The sequence below is a fragment of the Caloenas nicobarica genome, chromosome 4 (genome assembly GCF_036013445.1).
Source record: "Caloenas nicobarica isolate bCalNic1 chromosome 4, bCalNic1.hap1, whole genome shotgun sequence".
Classification (NCBI taxonomy): domain Eukaryota; kingdom Metazoa; phylum Chordata; class Aves; order Columbiformes; family Columbidae; genus Caloenas; species Caloenas nicobarica.
In genome coordinates, this window is record NC_088248.1 from 79,423,007 (window position 1) to 79,443,348 (window position 20,342).

The window sequence follows — 20,342 nt, forward strand, 5'->3', positions numbered from 1 at the left end:
ACCCCACCAATGTATCATGTGTCCGGCACGCAGCTCCGCTCCCTCAGGGCTGCGGTGGCTCCTTTCCCCAGGGGACAACGGGGACCGGGGACGAGGTGGGCAGGGCGGGCACGGCTGAAGGACACCCGTCCTGGCTGCCACGCCGCGGCTGATGCTGGTCCCCAGGCGCCCTGTGCCCGTGGCTCTCAGGACAGCTCTCCCCGGCCGGGGGACACAGCTGCCAGCCCCAGGGTGGCCGGGGGACCGGGCTGGGAGTGTGACAGTCGCAGCTGAAGGATGCAGCGTGTACCAGCCAGCATGAGGCCAGGGAGAACACGGCTGATCAAACCCGTTTGCTGTCTGGTTTGACGAGTTTCCAAGTTTGGCCGATGAAGGTAAAAGCCCCGATGGAGCAGACTCAGATTTCTGTGAGGCATTTGACATTTCAACAAAGAATGCGGAATAATATGAAAGCAACGTGGCATGCATTAGATGGATTAAAAATGGACTAACCAGCATGTCTCAAGACATAATCGTCCGGCGATTGTCGCCAATTAGCTGTGCTCCTGCCCAGGTCCTGCAGAGGGGCAGCCAGTCCCGTGCAGGCGCTGGCTCTCACCGGCCTCGCAGGAAAAGCCCAGCACTGAGAAAACGTGCGGATTATCCCAAACTGAGAGAAGGCCAAGGAAGGAAAAGACAAAGGCAGAGGCAGGAGAGCAGCACAGAGCAGACGCCGTGCAGGAGGGGTCTCTGCTGTGGGAGCCTTGGGCTCCTCTCTGCTGAGCAGTAAAGTGCAGCAAAACACTGAAAATCGGGGCTCAGCACAGTCAGAGGAGCGACTTTCTTAAAACATGAGGCCAGCCAGCGCCAGAGCAACTTGGAAAGGATTTGCACAGTGGTGGATCCTCCGTCTTGGCAATTTTTTAAGGTCTGAGTATTTTTGTCCTGTAGTTCATATGGGAATTACGAGCACATGAATGAGGTGAGACAGCAGGTCACATCAGATGATGTACGGATAAAACCAGAAGACGCCGCTCTAATGCAATAGATGACACGAGTGCTTCAGCGATGGGCTCTCGGTTCAGCTGGGAGCGACGTCTCTGCTGAACAAGCCCGGGAACCGTCAGGGACTGTTTCCTGCGACCTGCCCATGGACACTGCTGAACATCAGGTGCCGACTCCCACGCAGTCCTCAGATCGTCCTCGCTCCCCGCAAACATCAAACACTCCTTAGAACAAGGGGATTTATGAGCATCCCAGCCCGGAGCCCTTCAGATCCGTGAACCTGCCGTGATGCTTCGGTTGGTGGGTCCAAACCCTGGTCCTCATCGCCCCGTGCTCCGCGGTGCTGTCAGCTCCTGCTGCAGCTGCAATGGGCTTGTGGGTCCCCTGGGAGAGCCGGTGGCCCCATGACTGGGGCACCTGATGGTGAATTTTGTGAGACGGAGACACTAAATCTTCCGGGTTTGTATCTTGAGACCCATGTCTTCTGGGCTGCAGGGCTGAGCTCAGAGGAACAGAGCCCTGCAGAGTGGAGGGGAAGCCTCCAGCTGCCTCCTCCTCCTCCATTCAGCAGGGCCCAGCTCAGCTCTTCCTCCTGGCTCGGACTCAGGCTCCTGCAGGACGGACCAGCCCGGGGCCGAGGAGGCTGCTGGGCAGACCCGGCTGCGGCCACCGAGCAGCAGGACCACGGGCACCGAGGGACGGTCCGGCTGCCCCCGCAGCCACCAACAGTCCTGCCTGCCCCCGGCCACCCATCCTCCACCTTGTCTTCCTGGCAATGTCTGTGGCAGAGGGAGAACCAGAGCAGACACATAAATCTTCTCCTCAAGACGCAGGAAGCTGGGAGATTAGATTTATGAGGAGGAAGTCATATTCTCCTGGAACGGCAGAAGAGAACAGCTAATTACCCAGCTCCACTCGCTGGGTACAATGGCTCCTCCTGGGACAAAATCTTTGCTTTTCCTGATCCCTGAGAAGGACAGGGGTGCAGGTGGCGCTGGAACTGGGTGGCACTGGAGGATGAGGCATTTGCTCTTGGCTGAGCACCAGCAGGAACCAGGCTCAGGACACAGCCCTCAGCAGCAGAGCTTAATCCCGCTTTGGCTCCGAGAGGACTCGGTGTGTTTGTACTCAGATTGGAGCATCTGTGGGACCTGCGGTTGGAGGACTAAGAGCATCTCCTCGGGCAGCGAGCAAACCCAAAATCCGGTTCCTCACTGAGGAAGCTCCACCACGAAGCCAGCTCGTGGCCTGCCCTCGTGGTTCTCTTGGAGGCTCTTCCAGCGCCCAGCGGCTCACAGACCTTCTAATTTCCTGCAGGCACTTAATCATGGGCAGTCACACCCGCCTGTGCTGGTGCCAGCACCGCGCTCCCGCCGAGCAGCTCCGCTCCCTGCTCAGCGTCCTCGTGTGCTCGTGGACAGGACAAACGTTCTCTGTCCGGCCACGCTTCGCAGGACTCAGCAAAGCCCGCTCTGCCAGTGTCCCCAGGGCCGGCTCCCCGTGTCCCTGTGGTCCCCGCAGCCTCCTCCGCACCTGCAGCGCTTGAACCTCCTCCATCCCAGAGCGTTCAGGTCCTCGTGCTCTGCACGCAGCGCTGGGCTCTGCCGCAGACACTGTGCTGGCCCGGCTGAGGCACAGGCACGGTCCCCCGTGCCGGGCAATGCCCGGGATGCCCTGCACTCTGCAGCACCCCTGGCACCATCGCCAGGGCCTCCAGGGTGTCACCGACACCTGGGTCCTCCCTGCGCCAGCCGGGTCTGGTGCGGGCAGCAGCTCGCACGAGCCGAGGGATCCGCACACGTCTCTATTCAGGTCACTGGCTGAAGTGCTCTGCAGAACGTCAGTCACTCCCAGCCACAGGGCCCAGGAGACGGCTCTCGTCACTCGCTGGAGAAGGGACCCCGTCACCCCCATCCCCGCGGTGCCAGCACCCCCGGGCGCCCTGCGGCACCTCTCTGGGGCTGCCTGGCGCTCCCGGCCACCCTTGCCATGCGCCGTGGCGGATGCCCCTTGGAAGGGATCCCAGCAACGAGGGACGGAGCAACAACCCCCTCCTCCCGCCACACAGAGGTCATCGACTCGCACCTGCATCGCTCTGTCAGCTACGGATACGCTGGTGCTGTCAGACAGAGACTTGATGTGGTCAGGAGACACAGCGAAGTACAAAGCCTCTGCACAAAGCTTCAGAAACCTGCAGAAGGCAAATTATTCCTCTGTCTCCTGTGGATGCTAATAGGGCTGTGGTGGCAGTCGTGTCTCTGTTCTCAGCGCTACCTGCTTGCTCCCCACCTCTCCCTGCCCGCAGAGGAGCCCTGGTGTCACCATTTTAAATGGTACCTGAAGAGGCAGGGTGACCTGCGCAGGGGAACACGGGCAGACCGCGGCACACAGCCCATATGGAGCAGGACAAGGTCAGGAGGACCCACGTCTTCCCTCGGCCACCCCCGTGGAGGAGCCGGCGGGCGTCCTGGGCACCGCGGCTCAGCACCTTTCCCAGGGGCTACAGGAGCGACCACCGCGGGAGGAGCAAACACCGTGTCTGGCTGCTTCCTTCCCGGCAAACGTGGCGTGGGCACTATCACATTCCTCCGTGTCCTGAGACGCCTTGCGTGGCTGCACGGATGCAAGATCCAGCCCAGAGCGTGGCAGAGCTCGGCTGGTGCCCAGCACCGAAGCACGCAGGCTCTGCTGGCGCCTCTGACACGCTGTTCCTGCAGGGGTGACAGGGCAAGGGAAGCAGGACACGGCCCAAAGGCTTCAGCCACAAGAGACGCGGCTCATCACAAGTGTTCCCGCAGCCCTGCGCTCCCCGGCGAGGAACGTCGCACCCCTCGGGAAAGGCGCTCGGCGCCCATCTGGAGCCAAACCACCCCAGCAAGCGGAGCAGCCGGCGGGGCCGGGGAGCCCTGGCAGACTGGGACTCCGTGTGCTCCTCTGCATGCCAGAGATCTTGTTAGGAAGCCACAAGCTGTCCACAAAGCACAGTATGGAAAAAGCTGGAAAGGCTTCACTGCCCAGCAGCTCACAGAGGCGATGGCAGCGTGCTGGCTGACCCTGTGTGCACCAGTCCAGGCGCAGGCAGTGTGCCCCCTGTGGCCTCATCCCCGCCCCGACCAGCCCCCCACCCCCTGGGAACCCCGTCCGTGGGGAACCCCCCGTCCCGCCGCGCTCGCCTGGCCCCGCTCCTGGCAGCCGGCGCAGCAGCCGTTGCGGCTGCAGCCTCCCAGCACAGATAGGGAGAACGTCATTTCAGAATACAAATTCCTGCCTTTAAGTGGATTCCCAATGCCATCTAGCAGCTGCCCCCCCCTTTATCTTTATGTGCTTTAGACAACACTGGCTTCTGGGGGAATTTAGGAATTAACAAGTGTCTTTCTTCACTGTGTGCCTCGGTTTCCCCACCAACTAAACAGTCAGGATAACACAGACCATCTTTGTAAACACGTAAGAGAGACCCTGTCCAAAAGCACCAGTCAGGACTGAGATAGTATTGTTACTACAGAAGGGAATAGACCCACTAATTATTTGTGGCCTCTGGATGCTACCATACAATTAAGTAATTATAATAATTACAATTCATGAAGAAGATAACCTCAGTCTAAAGGAGCTTCTGCATTTAAATCCTCTCCACTCCTCGGAGCGCACTGGAAGCACCAAACGGTTCCTGCAGAGCAGACGTGCTGAGGAAGGACAGCAGGAGCACAGCTGGTGGTCCCCAGCGTCCCCTGCCATCGCGGCTGGCCCAAGGGGCTCACTCCCGTGCCCCCGGGAGGTAACGAGTGTGGAGACCGCCGGGAGCACAAGCTGGCAAGGATTGCTCTGTGCCTCGGAGAGCAGCCCGGCTGACACCGCTGTCCCCATGCGGGCACATACCGGCAAAGCCCGGGTCCCGGCGATTACTCAGACGTGTCCACCTCATGCTCTGAACAGAAAACGGCTCCACGGAGACCCCTTCTCCAGGCTCCCCCTGCACCCCCGTGAGGAGCCGTGGCTCCGACTGTTTTTTGTGTGCACTCCTGCAGGGAGGAGAGGGGCTGGGACAGCCCCAACAGCTGCACATTCCTGTTTCATGGGGAGCAGCCAAGGCTGTGCCCAGCTTTGCTCCTGCCTCAGCGGCTGCCGGAGCCCCACTGGCAGAACACAAAGGCCTTGAGCGCAGAGCACGGAAGCTGCTGGGAGCAACGTGGGCTGAATCCCTCCAGCCTGAGCAGCCATACCCTGGGCCGGCATCAGTGCGGCGTGCGCTACACAAAGTGACATCCCTGGGATCATGTGTGTGCATGTGTCAACCAAACACAGCCCAGGCTGATGGACACGTCTCCTAATGAGGGGGAGCAGAGCGCCAGCCAGCCGGGCTGAGCAGCTCCCGGAGCGCAGCTCCCTCCCCAAACCCCTGCTCGGAGCTGCTGTGAGCGAAGCCGCCACAGCCGGGGCAGCACCGCGGCGCAGGCGGACCGGGCAGCGGGGCAGGGGCCTGACCCGGGGGGCTGCGGCCCCTCTAACACAGCAGCTCTCCTCACAGGCTTATCTCCCTTGGTTGCACTCCACGCCACCGCCCCTGGCGTGGCTGTGTCCCCCTGACACCCCGGCCATGGCAGCCAGCGGCTTGCTCGGTGCTGGGTGTCACCAGCCCCCTGGGTGCCGGTGCCCAGGGCAGGGTGCCTGGCACAGGGCTCTCGGGGCCGGGTGCCACCGGTCCCCTGGGTGCGGGGTGCCAGCGGCCCCGTGCCTCCCGCGCGTCCCGGGCAGCTGCGGCTCCGCGGCGGGGCAGACGAGGAGGGGACCCGGGGAGCGCTGCGGGGTCGGGCACCGCGCACCGCCGGAGGGCTGGATGGGGCACGAACGCCCGGGCACCGGGGTCCTGCCCGCCCAGCCCGACTCCGCGCCCCGGCCACCGCTGCCCCCGCTGCCGCTGTGCCCGAACCGCCCCGGCGCCCCCGGGGTCCCCGCCCCGCCGCGGGTCCCGGTCCGGGGGCTCCCTGAACCGCTCCGCGGCTCCCGGCCGCACGGTCCCCGCCCCGCCCCGGCGTCCCCGCGTCCCCCCGCGCCGGGTCGGGGCTGCCACGCCGCTCCGGGTGCCCGCGCCGCCCGGGGTGCCGGTCCCGGCCCGGGTACCCCCCGGGTGCCCCCCCGGCGCTGCCGGCGCAGGGAGCGGGCGCCGCAGGGCCGATGCCCACAGAGCCGAGCCCGGCCCGGCCGCCGCCGCCCCGCCCGCTACCGCTCCGCTCCGCTCCGCCGCCCGCGGCCCCGCTCCCAGCCCGCCCGGTACCTGCTGCTCGGCGGTAGCGGCGCGGGTCGGACGGCGGCGGGCGCGCAGCACGGCGGGGCGGGGCCGCGCGGGATCGCCGGTACCGGGGCGGAGCGGGGGGCGGTGCCGGAGCGGCGGGCGGGCGGTGACGGCGGTGCTGCGGGGCCGGGGTGCCCGCGGGAAGCCCCGCGGCGGGGAAGGCGCCTGGGTGCTGTGCCGTGCCGTGCCGTCCCGTACCCCGCCGTCCCGCACCCCGCCCCGCCGTCCCGTACCCCGCCGTCCCGTACCGCACCGTCCCGTACCCCGCCGTGCCCCGCGCCCCGGTACCGGCAGCCTGTCGGCCGGGCCAGGCTCACCGGACGGTGCGGTGGCTGCACTCCCGGAGCATCCCCTGCCCCGCTGCCCCGCGGGGGCTGTGCCGGGGCCGCAGCAGCTGGTGCGGTGGCTCCAGGAGGTGCTGGGCAGTGCGACTGTGGCTCGGCTGGGGCTGTCTGGGACCATTCATATCTGTGAGCGCCCAGGGGTTTGAGGACTGCGTGCTGGGCGACCCCTGGGACTGTTCCCCACACATGTGCCATCCACAGGACAAACCGCATCCGTATGCGTAGCAGTGCTTCGATGCGCGGCTCCCAATAATGTAATTTAAATATAAATACAGTTTCCCCTGAAGAAGGTGTAGCAGGTGGTGCAGGGAGTTCACCTGAAGCTAATTCCAGCAGCCACCAGAACAGCTCTTTCCACACGACTGAACTAATCTCATCAAATCCCCAGAACACCCTGTCTTGCTGCAAAAGTTTTCTCCTGTCGTGTTCCCGCCTTACCCCATGCTTCCCGTGGGGCTGAGCAGCGCTTCTCTCTGCAGTGATGGTGAGTGATGTCCACTCCTGGCTGGCACGTGAGAAATGTCCCCAGGACCTCAGCAGGGGCTCGGGCTGTGCTGCTCTGCCCAGGGGCTGCACGGCTGGGCAGTGGCAGTGGGGACGGGGATCCTGAGACCAGGGCTCTGTGGTGACATGCACACGGGTGCTCAGGGAACGCGGGTGGATTTGTGGTACTTTCCTCACTTTGTGAGTGCCTGGTGCTTGCTCCCTTGCAGGGGTGCTGGGTGGTGGGAGCAGGTCACACTGCGCCGTGAGGAGGGACCTGCTCTTGGCTTCCAGGCGAGTTGTGCTGGCTGGGATTCCCAGAGGCAGCCGGTACCAGGGTGTCTGCAGGGTTGCTGCGGCGTGTGCGACCTCCCGGTGTGCGGGGACTGCCGGCGCTGCTGTGTGCGGTGATCAGCAGGGAGGCCGCAGGTCTGTGGCTTCACTTTGATGCTGAAAGCACTGGGATCTGTTGGGGTTTTATTCATTCGCTTCTCACAAAATAATTCCCTGCAAACCTGCCCACATGCTGAGGGCAGCCAGGGCTGGTCCTGGTGAGCAGCATGTCCCTGCAGTGATCCCTGCACACGCTGCTGCCCTTCCCAGGGCTCCCCAGCTCCATGCCAGGGCTGCCCGGAGCCAGGGGCTGAGCCTGGGTCCTTGATCACGGGCAGCAGCCACTAAACCATGTCCTGAGAACCTCATCTCCGTCTGTTCAACCCTCCAGAGATGGTGACTCCACCACTGCCCTGGGCAGCCTGTTCCAATGCCCCACAGCCCTTTGGGGAAGAAATTGCTCCCCAGATCCAACCTCAGCCTCCCCTGGTGCAACTTGAGGCCGTTTCCTCTGGTCCTGGCGCTTGTTCCTGGGGAGCAGAGCCCGACCCCCCCTGGCTCCAAGCTCCTTTCAGGCAGGTCAGAGATCAGAAGGTCTCCCCTCAGCTCCTGTTCTCCAGCTGAACCCCCAGCTCCCTCAGCCGCTCCCATCACCCTTGTGCTCCAGCCCCTCACCAGCTCCGTTCCCTTCTCTCAACTCGCTCCAGCACCTCAAGGCCTTTCTTGGCATGAGGAGCACAGAACTGACCCCAGGACTCAAGATAACAGGAGGCGTCAGGCATCCTCGTGCCCAAGCGTTGGCCCCGCTCAGCCCCAGCAGTGACAGGTGTCCCACCGTGCTGGGGTGACCCGGCCCATCCTGGGCTCTGCCTGGCCCGCCGCACCATGTCAGTTCCAGGGGGCTGGGCTGTGTTTTCCCCGGTGTGTGGCTCTGGTGTGGTCTGTGTGGTCACAGCACCCTTGCTGAGAGCAGACGGCTTTTCCGCACGCTGACTCTGCTGCTGTGGGGGCTGGACTGGGGCTGCTGCGTCCCCGGGTGGCTGCCTGTGGGGTGACTCCTGAGGTCGGTTCCTCAGGGAGGTTCCTGCAGCTTTGTCCCAAGAGCAAAGCTTCATCTTAACGAGCCAATACTCAAACTGCTTTGAAGTCTATTGCAGACTCAGATTTTGCCTTAGAAGTATTGTCAAGAAAATGTGCTTGTTAGCCGAAGGGAAGTTGAGGCTCTGTGGTGAGCAGGGGGTGCTGGACCTGCCATCCGTGCTGCTCGATCCATGGGTGATGCAGCTGAGCAGAACTCGAGCAGAGACGGGCGCAGAACTCGGGCAGAAACGGGCGCAGAACTCGGGCAGAGATGGGCGCAGAACTCGAGCAGAGATGGGCGCAGAACTCGGGCAGAAACGGGCGCAGAACTCGGGCAGAGACGGGCGCCACCGCCACATGGCTTGTCTTGCAGCAAAGCTGTGAGCGCCCAGAGCAGGAGCGGAGATCATGGCTCAGTTTGGGACCCCTCGCTGGAGGCGGTTGAGATACATTGGCCTCCAGACAGGAGCTGCTTGCCATTTGAGAAATACACTTACATCCACATGTTGCCTTAAATTACCTTAAAAATTACAGATGTACACTACAGCAAATACGCTAGAGAGTCACATCTGTGTCCTCCCCAGCATCACAGCGGGTATCAGAGCTGTCCCACCCCGGAGCAGGGTGTGCGGGACGGGAGAGGAGGAGCTGGCGTGGGAGCTGGGCTGAGCGGGGCAGGAGGAGCTCTGGGGAGCTGGGAAGGAGGGGACCGCAGTGGCGGGGGGCGAGGGCACCGGGGCAGCCGGGGCTCCGGGCTGGGAACTGCCTGGAGGAACACGGATGGGTGCACAGGTCCCTCAGGGCCTCAGCACGCCCCGCGGTGCCAGGCACGGGGGACACCCTGTTGTCCCCAGCACACCCCATGGTGCCACCACCCTGACCCACCCTCTCCCCAGAGCCACTATGTGGCCTGCATGGCCGCCATCCTGAGCCAGATGGACAAGGACCACTACAGCTCCTACATCAAGACGTTCCCCTCCCGGGCCGAGCTGATGGTGAGTACTGCTGCAGCAGTGAGACCTGGGTGCTCCATCACCTCCCCTCCCCATGTCCCAGCTGGGGCATCTCACTGGTCCCAGTGCCCTGGCGTGGGTGTCACCCGCCCTGGTCCCCGGCACAGCCCACGTCCCGCTCCAATCCCCGGCACAGCCCATGTCCTGCTCCACGGAGGTGAAGCTCTCGCTGCTGGGTCCCCAGCGCTCAGTGCAGCATCGCCCCGGGAGGGTGTCCTGATGTCTCCTCCTCCCTGCAGGACTTCCTCATGGAGACCTTCATCCTCTTCAAGGACCTGATCGGCAAGACAGTGTATCCCTGCGACTGGGTGGTGATGAACATGGTGCAGAACCGGTGAGGACCCCAGGGCCGACAGGGACATTGAGCTGGGACAGGAGGACCTGGGACCTGGGCAGGGGATGTGCAGGGACGGCAGCTCATGGCAGCTTGGCTGTGTCAGCCAGCCTAAGGCTGCTCAGCCCCCCCAGCCCCCTGAGCAGCCCTGGGTCCATGCTGTCTGGGGACAGTCTGGCCCCGTCCAGGAGCCGGGTGGCAGAGCTGCTCTGCAGCCCCTCGCTGCGCTGGGGGGCTCCGGGGGCAGCAGGAAGCGGGTGCACGGCGTGGGTGCAGGACCGGTGCACCCCGGCGGTGTCCGGCTGCACCGCGGCGGGCGGGAGGGACCAGCTAAGCGCGGGTGCGGGCAGGAGCACCCTGCGAGCCCCAGCACTGCCAGGCCTGGTCCCCCTGCCACCCACCGCTCCTCACCACTGCCGGGAGCCACCAGCCCAGCCCTGCCCGCGGATCGGTGCCGCTCAGCGCCCGCTCGCCCCACAGGGAGTTCCTGCGCGCCATCAACCACTTTGCCGTGACCCTCACAGAGATGTTCCTGAGCAACAGCGGCTTCGAGCTGCAGGTGAGTGGCTGCTGCCTGTGCCCCGCGGGGATGGGGAGGGGACCTGGCCTGGGCCGCGGTGCTGGGGGTGAGGTGCTGGGCTGCCCACCCTGGCCCTGTGCCCCCCAGCCAGGCGTTTAGCCCGTGTTTTCACTGCAGCTTTGGAACAACTATTTCCACCTGGCCGTGGCTTTCCTCACCCAGGACTCGCTGCAGCTGGAGAACTTCTCCCAGGCCAAGCGCAGCAGCATCCTGGCCAAGTGAGTCGCCCCCACCTTGGGCAGCACCTCAGGGCCCCGCTCTGTGCTCGGCTCCCGGTCTGTGCCCCGGGCTGCTGCCCTACGTGGGCTGCAGGGCCGTGCTGAGCAACACCCATCCGACAGGTACGGCGACATGAGAGGTGCCATCGGAGCTTCCATTCGGGACATGTGGTACAACCTAGGTGAGCCGCAGAGTGGCCAGCCATGAGGAGGCTTGGTGAGCCCCTGCAGGCTGGCGTCCATCGGCACTGTCCCCAGAATGGGTGCTGGGGAGTGCGATGTTCTGCGTGGGTCACAGGAGCCTGCAGGCGTGAGCAGGGTGTGTGTATCTGCAGGCGTATGTGCAGGCGTGCAATCTGTGGGAGGTGCAATCTGTGGGATGTGTCAGCCCATGGGATGTGCACATCTGCAGGTGTGCGAGGCCGTGGGTTTGTGACCCGCAGGTGCTGTGACCGCTCCCAAGCTCGCACACCCTGCGGGCAGCGTCCTCGGGCTGGCACCTGCCCTCAGCTCTGCCTCCCCATTCCTGGCCCCATGGGCTCCTGCTTTGCTCTGTGTCCCCTGCACAGTGCAAGTCGTGCTGTTGCAGCATCCTGGGGCCAGGCAGGGAGGACACAGTGCCAGGGTCCTGCCGCACGCCCAGCCCTGGCTCTGCCAGCTCTCCTGGCACCGCTCCCCTCCTCTGCCCCGCGTCGCTGCCCATCGCAGCTGCGGGCCCAGGGCTGGCCCCAGGGAGCAGCTGCAGAAGCCCCCTCGCTGCACCCCCAGGCCAGCACAAGATCGAGTTCATCCCGGGCATGGTGGGCCCCATCCTGGAGATGACGCTGGTGCCAGAGCTGGAGCTGCGCAAGTCCACCATCCCCATCTTCTTCGACATGATGCTCTGCGAGTACGAGCTGACCCGGAGCTTCAGCCGGGTGAGCGCTGGGGCTGCGGTGGGGCCGTGGCAGAGCCAGCACGGCCGGTCCTGCTCCTCACCCGGGCTGGACTGTCCCTTTCGGGTGGGTGAGGCGATGCTCAGCCTCCCCCTGTCATCCGGGATGTGGGGCTGCAGCGGGGGGGACGGGGGACAGGGACAAGGGAGCTGGCAGGGTCATGAGAGCAGGGAGAGCCACCAGGTGACACAGAGCGTTTCCCAGGGACCAGCAGGGACAGGTCTGGTGTCACTCAGCTGGTCCCAGCACTGCCTGGAAACAAGAACGTGGTGGGAGGGGAGCTCAGTATAAACTGCTGCATTTCCACTCATCCTCCCTCGCTGCTTTGAGCTTTCTCCATGCAAAAGGCTTCTCCAGTTCGTGATGAGGTGGCGTTTGTCTGTACTGAGCCGGAAGCCCTTTGCCCGTTTGGGGTGTCCCGTGGGGGAGAGGATCTGGGGCTGTCCTCGGTGCCACGGGTCCTGCAGGAGCCTCTTCCCGGCCCCTGCTCGCTCCCGGCTCCGCAGCCACGGCAGCGCTGCTGGGCACGGCGGGGCTGGGGACATGAGACATTCACAGAGGGTGTCCCTGAGCCACCCTGCTATGGCACGGGGACCCGCGGAACAGGATGAGGCCCCTCTGTATTGGGGCAGCCGGGGACTCGCTCTGCCTGGGAGGGGGACAGAGGGACAGTCTGTGCCCCGGGGAAGGGGCTGCGGCTGCTTGGGGGCCTGCGCTGGCTCCAGCCCCCCAGCCGCTCCTGTCCCTGTGCTGTGGCCACGTCCCAGCAGTGCAGCTGTGACAGCCCAGGGCTGCGCCCAGCACGTCCGCGGCCCCGCGCTCACACACGTCTTGCAGTTTGAGGACGAGATCCTGCGCAAGCTGGACAGCGAGGTGGAGGGCGGCCGGGGCGACGAGCAGTACAAGCAGCTGTTTGAGAGCATGTGAGTGTGCAGGGACACCCCCGCAGCCTTGCACGACCCTTTGTTGCCCACCGCGCCCCTGCCCCGGCACTATCCCCGACACCAGCTCCACTGTGCTCTCACCCAGCGCACGTCTCAGGGCAGCGGGACCTGAGAAGAGAAATAACTGCTGCCCGGGCAGCAACGTGTCCCTTGTACAGTGCGGCTGCCCGGCCTGCCCCCAGGAATGCCCCTGCCCCTCGCAATGTCCCTGCCCTGGCGACACCCCTGCCCTGCCCCAGACGATGCCCCTGTCCAGGCTTTGCTCCTGCCCCGTGTCCCTCACAGACTGGAGCGCAGGGCAGCTGGAGCTGTCGGGTCTCTCACCATCCCTGGTGTAGCTGTTGGGGACAGCACGGTCCTGGCTCTGTCTCGCTGCAGACCAGGCGTTGCTTTTTGACCCTCCCTGGGGGGGCCTGTCCCCCCCAGCTCCCCGCACCTTGAGGAGCTGAGCTGGGGCACTGGTGGGATCGCTGCGGAGCTGAGCGTGCAGCCAGACCCAGGACCTCCTGTTGTCCCCAGCCTGCTCAGCTGCTGCCGGGGACACCCCGAGCTGGCCAAGCCTGGGGAGAACTTTGTGGCGCTGGTGACCGGGCTCCTGGAGCGGCTCCTTGATTACCGGGCAGTGATGAATGACGAGAACAAAACCTACAGCATGAGCTGCACCGTCAACCTCCTGGTGGGCACCTCCCCGTCCCCCAGCCCCCCGGTGCCAGCGGGGCTCAGCCCCACGTCCCCCCAGGTCCCCAGGTCCCGCAGTGGCCCTGGCACAGCAGGGATGGGTTACACACGGTGCTCCCCTTGGGGACGGTCCTGGCAGCACCGAGACCCAGAGCAAAGCGTGGGAGCATGGGAGGTGCAGCATGTGCCCCCCCGGGGCCACTCAAACAGCCTTGTCTGCTCTTCCCCAGAACTTCTACAAGGAGATTGACCGCCAGGCCATGTACATCAGGTGAGCACGGCCCCGGGGAGACCGGCATCGCCTGGGGGGGCGTCCCTGGGCCCCGCGCTGCCCCCACCCTGACCGGCACCGGCTGTTGTGCCCTGCACACGGTCCCTCACCCCAGGTACCTGTACAAGCTGAAGGACTTGCACATCAGCTACGAGAACTACACGGAGGGAGCCTACACCCTGCTGCTGCACGCCCGGCTGCTCAAGGTGGGCATGGGGGGGACGTGGGAGGGCTGCAGGGGACGGGGGGGACTGTGGGGGGACACGGGGGCTGCAGGGGCTCGGTGAGACAGGCCCCCCCGCCTCTGCAGTGGTCGGACGAGGCGAACACAGCCCCCATGCAGGGCTTGCACAGCCCCAGCCTGCACACCCAGCGCCAGCTGAAGGAGTTTCTGTACAACCAGATCGTCGACTACTTCGACCAGGGCAAGGTGAGCGTGGCCGCGCACCCCGCAGCTCCCCCGGCACTCCTCACTCTGTCTCGCTGGCGGGAGCTGGGCTGTCCCAGGGCTAACCCGGCTCCTTGGCCACCACTGGCCCCCCTGCCGAGCCCCCAGCCTCAGCACAGGCCACTCGGCCCCCACTGCTGGGGGGCTGGAGCTGCCCTGCAGCCAGCCCGGGCTGGACGGTCACCACACTGCCCAGCTGCCGCAGCTGTCCTTCCAACCCCATCCCGCCCGTCCCGCTTCTTCCCATCCCATCCCACGTCCCAGTTCTGCCTGGGACACCCCAGCAGAGGGTTTTGCCTGTGCTGGGGGCTCTGGTGCTAGTACAGCAGAAACCACGTCCTGCCGCTGCCCACCAGCCCAGCCGGAGCAGGGCCGCGGGTGCCCTCGCGGTGGGGCTGGTCTCCTCTGCAAGCCCCTGCGCCCACCACAGCTCACCCCGCACCGCGGGGCCCCCCGGCCCCGTCTCTGCAGATGTGGGAGGAGGCCATCCACATCTGCAAGGAGCTGGCGGAGCAGTACGAGAGCGAAGTCTTTGACTACGAAATGCTGAGTGACATCCTGGTGAGTGCCCGTGGGCTGGGGGTGTGGGCCATGGGGGGCGGGGGGTCTGCAGGGCTCTGTCCCACAGCAGGACCCCATCTCACCTCCACTCCTGCCCCTCTCCCTGCAGCAGCGGGAAGCCAAGTTCTACGAGAAGATCCTGAAGGTGCTGCGGCCCAGCCCGGACTACTTCGCCGTGGGCTACTACGGCCAAGGCTTCCCCACCTTCCTGCGGGTGAGGGCTCCGGGCTGCGCCGAGCCAGCACCGGGCAGCAGGCACACACCGGGCAGCAGCCGCACACCGGGCAGCAGGCACACACCGGGGAGCAGGCACACACCACACCAGCAGGCACACACTGGGGAGCAGGCACACACCGGGCAGCAGGCACACACCGGGCAGCAGGCACACACCGGGCAGCAGCCGCACACCGGGCAGCAGGCACACACCGGGCAGCAGCCGCACACCGGGCAGCAGCCGCACACCGGGCAGCAGGAACACACCGGGCAGCAGGCACACACCACACCAGCAGCCACACACCGCACCCACGGGACACTGCTGGACCCTCTCCCCGCCACCCCCTTCCCGTCCCCGCCGGCCGGTGCCGCGGGCAGAGCCTTGCTCAGCCCCTTCCCTTTTCTGCGCTCTGCCAACCTGGCTCCTGGTGTCACCACAAGGGCCAGACTCGTCCTTCTGGATGAGAGCAAAGAGTCACCCCCCGTTCACTCCTACCACATTCCTTAGGTTTTTTAATCCACTCCTATATTAGTAACTTGGCGTGCTCGGTGGGTTTCTTCCATCGCAGTGTTTGTCTTTGTTTTCCCAGCCGCTGTTACGGCTGCAGCCAGGGTGGCATCATTGTCACCGAGGTCACAGCGGCTGTCAGGGGCTCCGTGCTGTCTCTGGGTGGGTTTCTGTATCCACCGACCACAGCCCCCAGTTGCTCTGTGCCCAGCCAAAGATGGTCCCTGCAGAGCCCCGGCTGACTGAGCCAGCCCACCCTTTAATTCCTTTTTCCTCTGGTCGCTGGGTTTGGGGAAATGGTTTTTTTTGGGAAGGGGGTCTCCCCCTTGGCTGGCAGCTCAGCCTTGTCAGCACCTGCACCCCTGGGCTTCCTGCAGCTGAGCATGGGGTGAGGGCTCTGCAGCGCTGGGACCCGCTGCTGCCTTCCTCCCCCCAGAACAAGGTCTTCATCTACCGGGGCAAGGAGTACGAGCGGCGGGAGGACTTTGAGATGCGACTGCTGAGCCCCTTCCCCAACGCTGAGAAGCTGACGACCACGTCTCCACCTGGACAGGACGTCACCGGCTCCCCGGGCCAGTGTATCCTCCAAGCGTGGGGACGGGGCTGGGCGGGCGGCTCGTTCCTCCTGCCATCGCCCCCCGTGCGGGTCCCGCACACCCCTGGGATCCCTCCGGGCCCCTCTCCCCACAGCCCCCACAGCCCCGTCCCTGCAGTGGTGCCCGTGGCTCCTTCACTCCCGCAGACATCCAGTGCTTCACCGTGCAGCCGGCGGAGGAAGCCAAGGGCCGGTTCAAGGACCGGAGCATCCCGGAGCAGATCACCAAGTGAGTGCCTGGCACCGGGGGGCTGCACTGGCGCTGCGTGGCGGGGGGACGCGAGGGGGAACCTCTGCCGCCCTCTGCCCCTTCCCTCCCCGCAGTTTCTATAAAGCCAACCACGTCCAGAAGTTCAGCTACTCGCGGCCCTTCAAGAAAGGCCCAAAGGATCCAGACAATGAATTTGCAGTGAGTGCTGGGACCCCTGGCTGGGGGGGACAGGGAGAGCTGGGGGGACCTGCGTGGAACCAGGTGTCCAGAGGAAGGGGGATGCAGGAGAGGCAGCGGGTGCCCCGGTCCTGGGATGGGGAAGGTGCCGGTCCTGTGCCTGTGGGGAGGGGAAGCAGGAGCCCCCAGCCCCACAGGGCAGCCTGGGGTGCCCCAGGGTGATGGGGAGGAGGGCGGGGGGTGACAACTGCCCTTCCCGCAGAACATGTGGATCGAGCGCACGACCTTCGTAACAGCCTACCCCCTGCCCGGCATCCTGCGCTGGTTCGCGGTGACGTCCACCACCACGGTGAGGGGCTGGGGGGGGAGCGGGGCCCTCCCAGGCAGCGGCACAAACCCCAGGTCCAGGCGCTGCCCCCAGCCCCTTCCAGGCTTCCCCAGCTCAAGAAGCTGGAGCCAGAGCATGGGAGCGTGTCCTGCTGTGACCCGGCCGAGCCCCTGACCTGGTCCCTGGTCTCTGTCAGTCTCTGCTCTTGGTGCAAACCTGTCCCAGTGCTTAAGCCCCCAAACCCCACGGCTCCCAGCTCGCCCCGTGCCCCTGCGGTTCCTCAGTGCGTGGCTGGGGCAGCACGGACCCAGGTCCCATGTGCACCCTCCGCCTGCAGAGCGGGGTGCGAGCACAGACCCCCAGAGCACAGAGCCCAGGGACTGCCTGCAGCACTAACCCTGCCTGCACTAACCCTGCCCGCAGCACTAACCCTGCAGCACTAACCCTGCCGCACTAACCCTGCCTGCACTAACCCTGCCCGCAGCACTAACCCTGCAGCAGTAACCCTGCCTGCACTAACCCTGCCTGCACTAACCCTGCCCGCAGCACTAACCCTGCAGCACTAACCCTGCCTGCACTAACCCTGCCCGCAGCACTAACCCTGCCTGCACTAACCCTGCAGCACTAACCCTGCCTGCACTAACCCTGCCCGCAGCACTAACCCTGCCTGCACTAACCCTGCAGCACTAACCCTGCCTGCACTAACCCTGCTCGCAGCACTAACCCTGCCCGCAGCACTAACCCTGCCCGCACTAACCCTGCAGCACTAACCCTGCAGCACTAACCCTGCAGCACTAACCCCGCAGCACTAACCCTGCCCGCAGCACTAACCCTGCCTGCACTAACCCTGCCCGCAGCACTAACCCTGCCCGCAGCACTAACACTGCCCGCACTAACCCTGCAGCACTAACCCTGCAGCACTGACCCTGCCTGCACTGACCCTGCCTGCACTAACCCTGCCAGCACTAACCCTGCCTGCAGCACTGACCCTGCCTGCAGCACTGACCCTGCCAGCACTAACTCTGCCTGCAGCACTGACCCTGCCTGCAGCACTGACCCTGCCCACAGCCTGTGCTCAGAGCCGGGGACCAACCTGTCCAGTGCTTCCCCCATGAGCCCTTGGCTCAGCTCCTGCAGCTCCAGCAGCTGGTCCCAGGGCTCCGAGGGGCTTTGTGGGGTTAGATGTGCAGCCCTGGGGCTGGGAAGAGCCCCAATGTCAGCACTAGGCACGACGGGCAGGTCACTGGGTCGGGCTGCTGACCTTCCCTCCTGGGCACAGACCGTCATCTCCCCCCTGGAAAACGCCATCGAGACCATGATGAAAACAAATGAGAAAATTATGAGTGAGATCAATCGGCACCAGAATGACCCCAGCCTGCCCATCAACCCGCTCTCCATGCTGCTCAACGGCATCGTGGACCCTGCTGTCATGGGCGGCTTCGCCAAGTACGAGGCGGTGAGGACACGGGGCTGGCATGGGCACGCTCAGGGCTGGTGACCACAGGCACTGGCACCGCTGCGTGCCCTCCCCTGCCCACACGCAGCCCAGCCAGCCCGTCCGCAGGACTGAGAGGGGTCCTTGCAGGCCTTTTTCCAGGAGTCCTACCTGCAGGAGCACCCTGAGGATGAGGGGAACATAGAGAAGCTGAAGGACCTGATCGCCTGGCAGGTACAGCCCCCAGCACCCCTCCAACACCAGAGGGGACAGCTGTCCCAGGGCGTCCCCGTCCTGGGGGAGCCCCCCAAGCCCGGGCAGACCTGCCCCGTCCTCCCGCAGGCCCCACTGCTGGCGGAGGGGATCCGCATCCACGGGCGGAAGGTGACGGAGGACCTGCGGCCCTTCCACGAGCGCATGGAGCAGTGCTTCATGCAGCTGCGCGCCAAAGTGGAGAGCCAGTACGGGGTGCGGGAGATGGTGAGTGCCGGGGCTTAGTGTGGCACAGGCGCAGCTGGGGCTGGGCAGGGGGTGCACGGCCCACATGGGATGACACCGGACAAGCCACCACAGGTCTGGGCCAGCAGGGAACAGCTCGATGGGGCTGCAGCTGCAGCAGCGACGGGGTGAGGGATCCTGTGCATGGGGGACGTTGGGGTCCCTGCCTGCCCTGGGTGGGGGGACAGCAGTGCCGTGGGGTGGCAGCAGGGGCACTGCTGGCCCTGGCTGAGCCGAGGGAGGACAGGGGAGGCTCCGCGTCCCCATCCCTCTGGGCTCTCTCGGGCTCCCTGTGCTCTCAGATCTGCTTCGAGGACCGTCGGAGTGGACGACCCCGGTCCATGGCGTGGGGAGCCGACTGGGACCGACTGAGCAATGCTGGGGACAGGCAAGTGCTGCACGGGGAACACTGGCCCCAGGACACCCCGTCTCCTCACCCTCAGCCCCTCTGGCCTTGCACCGCTGGGTCGTCCTCACTCCCCTCCACCCCAGACGCTTCTCCCACCTCCCCAGCCCCGTCCTCCAGCTTCCCTTTGTGCCAAACCACATCTCAGGGCTCCATCCTGCCCTGCCACCGCAGTGGCCCTGTCCTGTGGGGGGGAAATGGAGCAGAGACATCCCATGTGCACCCCCAGGCTCACCTGGACACTGGTGTCACCTGAGCCATCAGTGCTTGTCCCCTCTGAGCACCCACTGCTGAGCTCTGCCGGGGCTGGTGTCGGTGCTGGCCCATGGCGTACCCAGCTCCCCGCTCCCCCCTGCCCGCCTGCCCCTTACCAGCCACAGTCGCTCCACAGCACAGAGACACCCCCGACCCCAAAGCCGGCCCCTCGCACCCCCGAGAGCGAGGACCGCAGGAGTGAGCGCAGGGAGAGCCGCTCCAGCACCTTCTTCGGGTACCGGCGGCAGGACCCGCGCCAGTCCATCTCGGAGCTGCCCGAGCCCCAGGTGATGCTCAGCACCCCCCGGCATCCTGCTGCACCCGGAGCCTGGGGACAGCCGGGACCCTCTGCAGGAGCAGAGCCTGGGGGGCTCAGGCTGGAGCCCCAGGGCTGCGGGCAGCGCGCTGGGGAGCTGTGATGCAGCCCGGCCCACCCCAGGCGCTGAAAACGCCCCTGTGCCCCAGGACGAGAAGCGGAGACTGTCCCGCAACATGAGCGAGAGCAGCCTGGGCAACTCCGACGGGAAACAGCCCCCGCCGAGCCGAGACGCGCCCGGTGCCCAGCCCAGCCCCGCAGGTACCGCCGTGCCCCCCGCTGCCAGCTCCTTCCCAGTCCCGCACCCCCGCCAGCCCAGCTGGCTCCGGCAGCCCGGGACGCACCGCCAGCCCCCCCCGGGGTGCCGGTCCGGCCGCTCTGCCCAGCTCCTCCCCTCAGGGCTGGCCCTGTCCCCCACCGGCTTCGGCGGCCGCATGAGGAGCGCCAGCCGGGCCCCCCCGCCGCCCCGCAGGATCAGCCCCACCGTGTACGAGACCTTCCTGGAGCTCAGCGACGCCGCCGCGGGGAAGGTACCGCCCGGCCCCGCCCCGGCCCCTGTGCCCCGGTCACCCCCGGTAACCGCCGCTCTGCCCGCAGCCGCCCGCATCGCCCTCAGGAAACAAAGCGCTGAAGTCGCCGCCGCCGCCGCCGCCCAAGTCCAGGCGACTGTCACAGCTCTGACCCGCTGCCGGCCCCGGGACACGGACCCCGCGGGTCCCGGTCCCTGCGGTGCAGGACGAACGGCGCTGCGCGGTCCTGCCCGATGCAGCCCCGCACCCCCGCACCAGAGCATCCCGCACACCACAGGACCCCCTGCATGTCCTGGCACCCAGGGTGGCTTAGGGCACCGCTGTCCTGTGTCCTGCAGCTCCGGCCGTTGCCACCCCCCGGTGTCCCCAGTGCGGGG

General features: G+C 65.8%; 1 protein-coding gene across 1 annotated transcript in view; it reads left to right on the plus strand.

The window, feature by feature from the left end:
- LOC135988304 (dedicator of cytokinesis protein 2-like) overlaps positions 1-20,116 on the plus strand; it is a 63,887-nt gene extending 43,771 nt beyond the window's left edge. Inside the window, exons 29-53 of the mRNA XM_065634184.1 lie at positions 9,408-9,506; positions 9,764-9,858; positions 10,339-10,417; positions 10,556-10,656; positions 10,780-10,838; positions 11,425-11,573; positions 12,429-12,514; positions 13,055-13,211; positions 13,444-13,484; positions 13,600-13,690; positions 13,795-13,914; positions 14,404-14,493; positions 14,603-14,707; positions 15,651-15,792; positions 15,957-16,038; positions 16,134-16,218; positions 16,460-16,546; positions 17,805-17,981; positions 18,111-18,194; positions 18,303-18,440; positions 18,761-18,846; positions 19,256-19,406; positions 19,585-19,696; positions 19,835-19,965; positions 20,033-20,116. Coding sequence (XP_065490256.1) covers positions 9,408-9,506; positions 9,764-9,858; positions 10,339-10,417; positions 10,556-10,656; positions 10,780-10,838; positions 11,425-11,573; positions 12,429-12,514; positions 13,055-13,211; positions 13,444-13,484; positions 13,600-13,690; positions 13,795-13,914; positions 14,404-14,493; positions 14,603-14,707; positions 15,651-15,792; positions 15,957-16,038; positions 16,134-16,218; positions 16,460-16,546; positions 17,805-17,981; positions 18,111-18,194; positions 18,303-18,440; positions 18,761-18,846; positions 19,256-19,406; positions 19,585-19,696; positions 19,835-19,965; positions 20,033-20,116 — 2,631 coding nt within the window. The remainder of the gene's footprint in view (positions 1-9,407; positions 9,507-9,763; positions 9,859-10,338; positions 10,418-10,555; positions 10,657-10,779; positions 10,839-11,424; positions 11,574-12,428; positions 12,515-13,054; positions 13,212-13,443; positions 13,485-13,599; positions 13,691-13,794; positions 13,915-14,403; positions 14,494-14,602; positions 14,708-15,650; positions 15,793-15,956; positions 16,039-16,133; positions 16,219-16,459; positions 16,547-17,804; positions 17,982-18,110; positions 18,195-18,302; positions 18,441-18,760; positions 18,847-19,255; positions 19,407-19,584; positions 19,697-19,834; positions 19,966-20,032) is intronic.
- The last annotated feature ends 226 nt before the right edge of the window (positions 20,117-20,342 follow it).